We start from the raw sequence: 12,087 nt of genomic DNA on the forward strand, positions 1-12,087 counted from the left end.
GCTCCTTCCTCAGAGATTTTGACTCAGTAAAGGTGGGGCACCAGCACTGAGGCTCTGACATACCACTAGTCTTGAAAACCACTATCATAAGAAGCAGGTGATATTTTCTGCAATTTTTTTTTTGAGATGGAGTCTCGCTCTGTCGCCCAGGCTGGAGTGCAGTGGCGTGATCTCAGCTCACTGCAAGCGCTGCCTCCCAGGTTCACGCCATTCTCCTGCCTCAGTCTCCCGAGTAGCTGGGACTACAGGCACCCGCCACCACGCCTGGCTACTTTTTTTGTATTTTTAGTAGCGACGGGTTTTCACTGTGTTAGCCAGGATGGTCTCGATCTCCTGACCTTGTGATCTGCCCACCTCGGCCTCCCAAAGTGCTGGGATTACAGGCGTGAGCCACCACGCCCGGCCTTCTGCAAATCTTAATTAGGATTCTCTAATTCACTGAAGGGTTCTCTCTTAACAGGGTTCATGACCCTGTGAAGCAAAGCAGAAGTTTTCAGAGCTCCTCCATGACTTGAGGTAGTTCAGGAAGCAACTGAACCTAGGATTTTCCCTAACGTTGAGGGGATACTGGATATAACACATAATATCTTGGATAGAAAAGTACTGTGTTTTTATATCCTCAAACCACAAAATTACTTTCAAAATGACAAGATGTTCTTTCACAATGAATCTAAAAAGAAGTTATTAAAAACTAAGGTCCAAGAAATAAACAGACAATTATTATCTTTATACATAAAAATATTTGACATAAGGATCATCATTTTTATATACCTTCATTATTGCATTTAATTCTCATTGTAACAGCAGAGTATTAGTAAATGAGTTTTACAGAAAAGAAAACTGAGGCTCAGAGAGAAGTGAAAGACCAGACATTAACCTCAGGATTTTTGTCACCAAGTCCACATAGTTTTTTACCCATACCTGAATTGCCTCAATTTTTCCTCCTACTGCTTGTGAGTTCCATTTTTTTTTCCATTAAAAATGCAACTGTTAGCAAAATACTACAGGCTAAAACACAAAATACTTGAATATGTAAGCTTTCAAGGAGGGTGATATGTCTTATCCACTTCAGTCTGGAATACTTACCTTAAAATCATAGCTCAGACAAAGTTCAAGAGACTGAGAACACAATTTGACTTTTTCTTGAGACAAGTAAACCTGAGCTAGCAGCAGATGAGCATCGGCATAAGAGGGATTGTGTTCTAAGCAGTGCTGAAGGTTATTGAAAGCTGCTTCAATATCACCTAATAAGAAAAACAATGCATTGTTATAATTCAAATGATTAAGAAATGGAGATCTGAGAGGGAAGAGGAAGAAGAGTGTTTAGTTTACGGATAGCCCTAGTGTTTGTAAACTTAAAGTTTGCTGTTCATAGGCCATGGTTTAATTCCATCTGCACTAGTTAGCTTCCTTCTAGTCTACATGAATGAATACACCTGCAAGTCAGGCAAGTTCTTGATCCTAACGAACAAGCCAGGGAAAGCAGGAAAGGATGAGAGCCAAGCACTGGTGTTACTGAGAGGCCAATAAACGGACCTTTATTTTCCTTGTCAAAAAAAGGTTTTATTTATAATTTCATTAAAATAAATTATGTAGAACAAAAACATTTGAATAGCTAGAATTTTGTTGTGTCACTTATGTTAACAAAGAGGATACCAGTCTAGTAATCATTCTTGGTCAAAAATTCTATTACTACTATACATAAAATAACAAAAAAGGCCTAAGGATATACTTCAGAGATTCAGAAATATGAGTTATAGATTTAAAATACCTTTAAATACCAATGGAAATAATGCCAGTTATATATCTGGGAGTCTTAAAATAGAAGGAAATAATCAAGATTAAAGTGACAGGAATTGAGGAATTGACCTCGGGCTGATAGATGCGGTAAGAAGAGGCTCTTCAGAGGAAAACACTGCATTGATTCTAAGTCTTAGAAGTTTCTCACGATGTAACCCGCACTGATCTGCACTTAAGTCACCTCATAAATGGGCCTTAAGAAGATGTAAGTAGGCTAACTCCCCATTCAACCTTGCTAGGAGAATGTGGGAAGAAGAGAGCCTAAATGATTTTCTGTTCATTTATGCCCCTCAAACTCACCTGATGCCTCAGTCAACAAAATAAGGCTTAACTTACTGGTAATAGACATGCACTGAGACTGAAAATGTTCTTCTCAGAGACAGAAGATTAATAGAAAACTAACTGGCTGAGATAGCATAATGACTTACTAAACATGGCATCAAAGTTTAGCGATCAACCGTCAAGCATAATTAACAAGGTTAGATTCTTAACTTATTGTGATACAATCCAACACTCAAAACTGCACAGGTACAAAAAGGAAAAGTTAGGCATAATAAATTTGTGTGAAAATTCTTTTAGCAAGGAGAAGGAATAAGGCCATAATTTGAAGAAATAGGTTGTACTAACAGGAGACGGTGCATAGAGAATTAGGGTTTGCAACTAAGAGAATGAAGAAAATGAGTACCGTATGAGTAACAGAAATGAGAATCTTTGTTTCTTTTAAGGGTGAGGAGATGGATATGTAGGGTAGGATACTAAATATTTAAAATATTTTGAAATATTTTAAATATTTAAAATATTTCGAAGGATACTAAATATTTAAAAATGAGAAGTGGGTCATTACTTTTGAGGAAAATAGACCCTGTCACCAGAGATCAACACCAACATCACATTCTTTCTAAGAGCAGTCCAACTTCCCTTGAGTGAAACTGAAAGACATTTCAGTCCTGTCTGTCTGTCTTTGTCAGAATTCTGTGTAATAACGCATTTGGCTGACGTTTGTCTTGGGTTCCTGGAAGGAGACTCTAACTCTTCAAATTTCCCTCATGTTAGGGATTTCTGTGTTATTCATTATGGACCCTGATAGTTTATCCTAATTAAGAGAATCATGGTGTGCCCCTGGATAGTTTATGCTAAAGATATGACTTGGAATGGGGGCTAGCTGTGCCAGAAAGACCAACCCTGTGATTAGAGGGTTGGTGCTTAGAGCCACATTATCAGTTGGTGGGGGACTGGAGATTGAATTCAATCATATGGCCAATGATTTAATCCATGCCTACTTAATGAAATCCCAATAAAAGCTAGGGACACCAAACCTTGGTGAGCTTCCCTGGTTGCTAATACTCTGATTGTCACACATTGACATGTCAGGAAGGTGATGTCTCCTGACTCCATGGGGAGAGGGCAACGGAAGCTTTACATCTGGGACCCTATCAGACCTCACCCTGTGCATCTCTCCCTGTTGCTGATTTGGGTTAGTATCCTGTTGCTATAATAAAACTGTAATTTCAAGTCTAGTGCTTTCTTGAATTCTGTGATTCATTCTAGTAAATTAATGAAACTGAGGGACCTCCAAATTTGCAGCTAGTCAAAAGCACAGGAGGCTCTAGGAGTGCCCAAATCTGTGGCTGGTGTCTGAAGTCAGGGCAGTTTTATGGGGGACTGTGCCCTTAACCTTTGATGTTTGGCCCCACTCCAACTAGTTGGTGTCAGAAGTCATTGCAGTTGGCAATTTAGCAAAAACACTACTACTTAGACACATGCTAGCAGTATTTCACATGAGTTAAGGCTGCTCTTCCTTTTTTTTTTTTTTTTGGTTACTAGAAATTTTCTTAATCTTTTTTTTTATTTCAATAGGTTTTTGGGGAACAGGCAGTGTTTGGTTACATGAATAAGTTATTTAGTGGTGATTTCTGAAATTCTGGTGCACTCATCACCCAAGCACTGTACCCAATGTACATAGTCTTTTATCCCTCCCTCACTCTCCTCCCACCCTTTCCCCTGAGTCCCCAAAGTCCATTGTATCATTCTTATGTAGGCTGTTATTCTTAAAAATGGGATTAATATAAGAAATTTTCAAGACTAGAGACTTATAACAATTAAGTATTACTAGATTATGACATACAAATTTTCACAATATAAATACTTAATAAATATAGGAATCAAAGTCCCAGTCTAATTATTTAGTAGGCGATACCCCTTCCAATTAGGAGAAAAGCTGAAATATCATGTGGCTTAATAGTACAATTCAATCAGAAAGTATTAGTGTCACTTCTTACAATTGAAATATTTTAGAGGTAAAACAACCCTCTGACATCATCTAAATTTTTTTTAACAGTTAAAACAGAAGTCCATAATTTCCACAATCTATAGGGAATCCAAACAAATCATCAAGAAAAAAAAATCCCATTAAAAAGTGGGCAAATGACATGACTAGACATTTATCTAAAGAAGATATACAAATGGCCCATAAACATTTTTAAAAAATGCTCAACGTCACTGATCATCAGGGAAATGTAAATTAAAACTATAGTTAGGTACCACCTTACCACAGCCGGAATAGCCACTATTAAAAAGTCAAAAAAAAAAAAAAAAAAAAAAGACATTGGCATGGATGTGGTCAAAGGGAACACTTATACATTGCTAGTGAGAATGTAAATTAGTACAACCTCTTTGGAAAATAGTATGAAGATTTCTCAAAGAACTAAAAGTAGATTTACCATTCAATCCAGAAATCCCACTACTGGATATCTACCCAAAGGAAAAGAAATCATTATATCAAAAAGTCACCTGCATGTGTATGTTTCTTGCAGTACAATTCATAATTGCAAAGACATGGAACCAACATAAGCGTCCATCAACCGATGAGTGGACAAATAAAATGTGGTCTATATATACACCACAGAACACTACTCAGCTGTAAAAAAATAATGAAATAACGTGTTTTATAGCAACCTGGATGGAACTGGAGGCCATTAATCAAAATGAAGTAACTGAGGAATGGAAAACCAAATACTGTATGTTCTCACTTGTAAGTAGTAGCTAAGCTATGAGTATAAAGGCAAACAGAGTGATATAGTGGACTTTGGAGACTTAGAAGAGGGAGGATGGGAAGAGGGTGTGGGATAGAAAGCTTCATATTGGGTACAATGCACACTACTCACGTGATGGATACACTAAAATTCCAGACTTCAGCACTATACAATTCATCCATGTATCCAAAAACTATTTGTACCCAATACAAATAAAAAATTGAAATAAAAAATAAAAAAAATAAAGAAAACAGAGGTCCAAGGAAACAGTAAAGACAATCTCATCACTCCATTATATTACAGGAAATAACTATTCATGAAAATACGTTTAAGTTGGTTTCTGCTCTTAACAGTTTTACAAACGTTATTTACTTTTATAGCATTCAGTTGGCAAAGGTACATACAGACAAGCATAATATGACGGTCTTTTTTTTTTTTTTTCGAGACAGAGTCTCACTCTGTCACCCAGGCTGGAGTGCAGTGGCACGATCTGCTCACTGCAAGCTCCACCTCCCGGGTTCACGCCATTCTCCTGCCTCAGCCTCCTGAGTAGCTGGGACTATAGGCGCCTGCCACCATGCCTGGCTAATTTCTTGTGTTTTTAGTAGAGACAGGGTTTCACCATGTTAGCCAGGATGGTCTTGATCTCCTGACCTCATGATCCACCTGTCTGGGCCTCCCAAAGTGCTGGGATTACAAGCATGAGCCACCACGCCCAGCTGGTTTTTTTTTTTTTTTTTTTTTTTATGAGACAGGGTCTCACTCCCATCACTGACGCTGGAGTGCAGTGGCGTGATCCTGGCTCAATGCGGCCTCAACCTCCCTGGGCTCAGGTGATACTCCCACTTCAGTCTCCTGAGTAACTGGGGCTACGGGCACATGCCACCAAGCCCAGCTAATTTTTGTATTTTTTTGTAGAGATGAGGTTTCTCCATGTTGCCCAGGCTGGTCTTGAACTCCCAGGCTCAAGTAATCTGCTCGCTTTGGCCTCCCAATGTGTTGGGATTACAGGTGTGAGCCACCGCACCCAGCCATGATGGTCTATTTTTATGTGTAAAGTCAGGCATTTGTCTGTGCCTTAGAAAACTAAGGTTATAACCGGATTGTTTTTATTTTAAGCTATCCATAACAATTCACAGAAACTAAACAAGAATTACTCAGTACTTTTCATTAGGGCCTGAAATCTGGCAAATGTTGCATTTGGTTATACCAGTAAGAACACAACCATGGATTAATGACTGTAAATTCTTATTGCTAATCTCCAGTAATTTCTGACAGACTTTTTTTTAAAGTGGTATAACTGCATTTTCCCAGCAATTCGCTTAAGCCACACAAGTTTATAGTAATTTTTAAAGGATTAAAGAGTAAGTTACGCAATTCTATTTTGGATTAAAATTACTTATCTATGCATATATAAAATGTACATTTTATGTGACTATTCTCTATATATACACAGTGCTTAATTTATTTACGCTTGTTTTTATCAACATCAGAATAAAAAGGTTAAAAGTTTTTAAGGTATACTCTACCTGACAAATATTTCACTTTTGCTATTAGGAAGACTGTTTGCAGAAGACCTGGAACAGTTCTTACTACAGTCTCCAGGACTGAGATGCAACGCCTGAGAAGTGGACAAAGAGGTTGCCCAGGACTTGCAGGCTAAACAAAACAAATCAGCAGATCATTTTATAAGTGTAAAAATAATATTTACCTAAAAATAAACATATATTAATTTTAGTATAACTAACCAAGCTATATACATTTTTCTAAAATTTCTTTGATTTAACTTATTTTGTAATACCTTTATTATGACTTAACTAATACTAATTTATTTCCCTGGGATCTATGAACAGACAATGCAAATAATGGCTCTTGTTCAGCAAAATAATTATGAAACTATTATACAATTCTAAATGGAAAACATATCAAGTGGGTATATCTATTCAAAAGTTTTATCAGAGAAATATATCTGTTAAAGGAAAGATAACTGAGAGGTACAGTTTCTTGCTAGAACTGACAGAGTCAAGGCAGTAAGTGTTCGAATTCTAGATTTGCCTTGTGATTTGCTCAATTCAATTACTTTCATTATCCCCTAGAGTATTGTAAACCAGTTTTTTAAAGAATTCAGATTTCCCCCAGTGGTAAACAGAAGGTAGAACACTCACTATGCTAAACTAAATGTCTCATACCTTTACATTCCCCACTCTTCATCCCGGCATGTTTTAGACCCTCAAAGTTTTCCTTTCAATTAATAATGAGTATGATAATTAAAGTGATACTAGAACACTGCTTTATTCTTTTCACTGTTTCTTATTCTTATAATGGCTGTCTACCCAACCAACTTTTATCCAATGGTCATCCAATCACAATTTAGTAATGTGATATCAGAATTTAAATATAAAATGTTCATTCCTCCTGCTTTGCCTTACTAAGGCTGTTTCTTTATGTAAGGATGATCCTCTCCACCCCAAGCCCCCTGACACATAAAGCTCTTCAATTGGACTGTGCCCTCTTATGGAAAATTACTCCTATAATGAGCCATTATTACCAACAAGAAAGTGCTACAACTTACTTATGTTGACACACACAATATATACGCTCAAAAAGATAATCAGAATATGACTATTATTGCCTAGAATACTTCAACTTCTTTATTCATATATAATCTATATAATAAAATTTAGCACTGTATAATACCCATACAGTTCTACTGGTAGTTTCATATTTAGTTTTGCTTCTTTTATAGGCCTACGGGTTTTTATGTGTCTTGAAGATAAGATTTTTATGCTTCTTTGCACGGTAATAGATACAGAGCAAACAGTTTAAAAATATCTGTTTTTTTCAGCCTAAGTAAAAATAGTGAAAGTGTAAGTGATGGTGAGGTTACGATAATGTTCTTTGTCACCTGCTAAGAATGAGTTATTGAGAACAACCATCATTTTCACTGCAAACAATTTCAATGTGCAATCATAGAAAAATAGCAGACAATCTTTAAGATATCGTTTGTTCAATTAAAATTCTAAACAAAATTATGTCTATAAAACGGTCAAAGAAGTAGGAACAGAGCTAAAGAGACAATTCTGCCTTTCTGATATTTCCCTATGAAAACAGTATCACATATGCTGATTGCTTTCTATCATGCTGGTAAAGGAAAACAGAATTTCCTGGTAAAGGAAAATAGGATGTCTATTTGAACTAGAGGCCCAACTACCACTTAATGCATGATTTCTTGTTATATCTACAGTTTATTCTCAGCACATCTGATAGAGAAATCCATTAAAACATTGAGTTAAAATGTTGACTTGGATCATGCTGGAAGCCTTTTGGTGACTCCCCATTGTACCCCATTGTACTCAGAATTAAGGCCAAAGGAGTTATAAGAACTGCTATGGCCCTACCTGGGCTGGTCTCCTGTGGGATGACCTCATCTCTGACTACTCTCCTCCTCCTCACCCTGCCCCAGCCACATTTGTCTCCTCGTGTCCCTTTGGGCTTCTGCACCAGCTGCTCCCATTGTCTGAAACACTCTACCATATTTTCACATGTTCTGTGATGGTTAATACTGTCAACTTGATTGTATTGAAGGATGCAAAGTCTTGATCTTGGGTGTGTCTGTGAGGATGTTGCCAAAGGAGATTAACGTTTGAGTCAAGAGGCTGAGAAAGGCAGACCCACCCTTAATTTGGGTGGGCACTGTCTAATCAGCTGCCAGCATGGCTGGAATATAAAGCGGGGAGAAAAATGTGAAAAGACTAGACAGGCTTAGCCTCCCAGTCTACATCTTCCTCCCATGCTGGATGCTTCCTGCCCTTGAACATTGGACTCCAAGTTCTTCAGCTTTGGGACTCGGACTGGCTTCTTTGCTCCTCGGCTTACAGACAGCCTATTGTGGGACACTGTGATCGTGTGAGTTAATATTCTTTAATAAACTCCCATATGTATATATGGAGTATATATATAAACTCCCATATGTATATATGGAGTATATATATAAACTCCCATATATATAGATATATATATCCTAGTAGTTATATATATATATATATATATCCTACTAGTTTTATATATATATATACTAGTAGTTATATATATATAATCCTAGTAGTTATATATATATATATCCTAGTAGTTATATATATATATATCCTAGTAGTTATATATATATATATATATCTATATATATACCCTATTTTCAAGTCTTTGTTCAGATCTTACCCTCTTCATGAGGCGTATCCTGACTATTGTATCTAAAATCGCCATCACCCAACCATGCTCTATTATTTTCTCCTGTCATTTTCTAAACATATTATACAATTGACTTAATGATATTATCTGTCTCCTCCTGTTGGAATACATGCTTCAGGGGAAAGGAATGTAGTTTGTTTTACATGGGTATTTCCCCAGCTCTAAGTAGAGTGCTAGGTACTCTATAAACATTTGTACATTTGTAGAATGAATCCTGAATACTAGATTAATACTGAAAAAAATGTATTCCAACTTCCAAGCAAGGGAAAATGGATTATGACTGGGGAGTCTGAGGTCAATCCCAGGTACAATTCTATGAGGGTTTAAGTTTAAAAAATAAATAGTAATGAAAGCCTAAAAAAGGACATGATAATCAAAAAGGCTGTATGGGTTCCCTAAGGGAAGGTCATTTTCCTTATTTCCCATGTTAACACAGTTACTGAAGCTATAGATCAGGGACAATGCTAAGAAGTTTGCTTTCAGCAATGGAACGCTTCATAGTGCCTGCTCTGATATCCCTGTGCTGAATGTGAGCTGAATATAATAAAGTTAGGATGTCTGTATCTGCTTACTATCTGTAATAAGAGTGCTGACTAATAAATCCACATCAATTTGGAAAGAAATCTTTGGTAGTACAACATAGGGTTTCATCTTCAATTCTACTCAAAACTGTTAATGCTTGGAAAAGAACATTATAGTAACAGTTATCTCAGAGCTAGATAAAGCAGATGACAGATGACAATAAAGATCCATCTAAAATAGGTGACAATCATGATCCACAAGGAATATGATAACATGGAATTATGAGATGAATCTGAAAAGATAAAATTTCACAGGAATAAATGTAGAGTCCTACATTTGAGTCCAAAGGTACAACAAGAGACTGAAAGTCTTTAATTAACTGTTAATTCAACAGAGGTCATTAATGTAATGTGATTTATAAAAAGAAAGTTGGATGGACTTCCAGAATAAGGGAGGAAAAGGTCTACTCTAGTTCTTGCAGGTCAAATCCACGTTTGGAATAGTAAACTTAATGAGAGGCACAGACAAAATAAAGAATATCATCAGATTCACACACAGAATTCTCAAAACTATTTCATATAAAACATAAATGGCTGGAAACCTGGAGTTGTTTAGTGGAATGTGAAAACTAATTGCCAATATCTGAAGGTCTGTTTAATGAATGAGGAATGATCCTTGCTCTAAGCAACTGGACTTGCCCTATGTCAATCTAGGGATCAGAAGGAGGACCAGTAAACGGTCCTTTCTTTTTTTTTTTTTTTAACCAAAAGCAGAGTTTGACTTAACACAGGAAACACAGGCTAACAATCATAGTTATATGACAAGAACTTCATTTTAGTGTGTCCGGACATGGGATAGACATTGACAGTGATGTTACAGACTGGTAGCAAATATAAGGTAGGTGTCTGAATTAGATGCCTTTTAATATTTCTTTAAACTGAAGATTTTAAGATTTTATGAAATACAAATGAATATTTGCAAACCAATACTTTCAGTAGTTGACAGCAGTCATTACTAAAAACAGTCTGATTAAAAGTGATTTCAACTAACATAGGTACAAATACTACCATTTTAAGATGCCAATATAGTCTAATGCATCAAAGAAAACTTAAGTTCTTTCATAAAAAATCAAGTAAACGCATCCTTGAAAGTAAGTCCCATAATTACTTACCTGCATTGGACAGAAGCTCAGATACTCCATAACAATTTCTAACAAGAAATCAGGATTTAGCTTTTCAAAATACTGTATGCCAAGAGGCAAACCTTCTAATTGTGAAAAGTGAGTGTCCAGGACATCATTTAACAAATTAATAACTTCTTCTTGTCGTTTATTTTTCTTCATGGCAAGAACTGCATGTAAATAGATTAATTCCTAGAAAATAAGTAGTTTTCATAAATTATTCCATTTAGTTATAAAGCCATTTATTTCCACTTAGATTTCAAATGCATATAATGTGCTACTGATACACAATTATTTGTTCAAACTCAAGTATTAGCTTGAATAGACTTTTAGAATCATTCAGAAGAATAAAGTTTAGTTTTGAATGGAGGTAAATAAATGCAATTACATATTAAAATTAGTGTACACTAGTGCTTTACAGCCATTACAAAACAATAAGACTGATTAATAATTTCATATTTTATAAACAGCTAGCATCTACCATCTGATAAAATAAAATACTGTACCGCAGATTTTCCAATGGATTGCTGGATTTCATTTAAAAATTCTAGCTGCTGATCTGCATCCTGTAATTGCCCTTCTATCAACTGACATTGGATAAATCCTAAAATCAAACAGCAGAAAGACAGTCAAAGTCCACACCAATTCAGGGATGCACTCTTCAAGCTAACATAACAACATTAATAAAACACCCTTTCCCCCATCACAATACTTAACGTTTTAGATTAAAAACAACAGAAAGAAAGAAAATGAAGAGTGAAAGAAAATAAAATGGGTAGCCTTGGACCTTATAAAATCATTTACTGAAGAATTCATAATTTATAGGAACCACATTATAAAAATCTATTCTCTCAAGATATTATTTGTGAATTAAAAATTTTATTTTTAAAGACATGACTTTTTCGAGTATGGGTAGTAGAGAACAATTTAAGTTTAGAAAACCACAAAATCCATGTGTTCTTCTCTAATGGCAAGTTAAAAGCAATTGCTACTTGTATCTATATTATAAATATTTATGAAAACAGTTGTCATACCAACTAGGGCAGACACACTAGTCTCATCAAGTGTCATGGCGGTCTTATACCACTTCAGTGCCTCTTTAACTCTTCCTTGTAAAATCATTTGGTATCCAAGTTCTGTAGCAAATTCTGATTGCTGAGGGTTTAAACTAAAAGCTCTCTCAAGTAATGTTTGAATTTTTTGAAGAATAAGTTGACTACGTCCACACTAAAAAAAAAAAAAATGATGTAAGATTTCAAAGTCTAACATTTCTACTGAGACTAAAGGATTATTTTTTCTAAATATATA

The 12,087-nt window shown here is 35.8% G+C and overlaps 1 protein-coding gene across 7 annotated transcripts in view; it reads right to left on the minus strand.

Annotated features, from left to right (window-relative positions):
• Positions 1–12,087, minus strand: part of TTC21B (tetratricopeptide repeat domain 21B) — a 96,707-nt gene that overhangs the window by 60,641 nt on the left and 23,979 nt on the right. For all 7 annotated transcript variants that reach the window (XR_010149773.1, XR_010149774.1, XR_010149772.1 and 4 more), the window contains 5 exons: positions 11,814–12,006; positions 11,286–11,383; positions 10,771–10,971; positions 6,362–6,491; positions 1,087–1,244 (listed from right to left, as the gene is read on the minus strand). Coding sequence is in view for 4 of the 7 variants with exons in the window: in XM_016949451.4 (XP_016804940.1) it covers positions 1,087–1,244; positions 6,362–6,491; positions 10,771–10,971; positions 11,286–11,383; positions 11,814–12,006 (780 nt within the window). In the remaining 3 variants the exon portion in view is untranslated. The remainder of the gene's footprint in view (positions 1–1,086; positions 1,245–6,361; positions 6,492–10,770; positions 10,972–11,285; positions 11,384–11,813; positions 12,007–12,087) is intronic.

The sequence above is a fragment of the Pan troglodytes genome, chromosome 13, assembly GCF_028858775.2.
Source record: "Pan troglodytes isolate AG18354 chromosome 13, NHGRI_mPanTro3-v2.0_pri, whole genome shotgun sequence".
NCBI classification, from domain to species: domain Eukaryota; kingdom Metazoa; phylum Chordata; class Mammalia; order Primates; family Hominidae; genus Pan; species Pan troglodytes.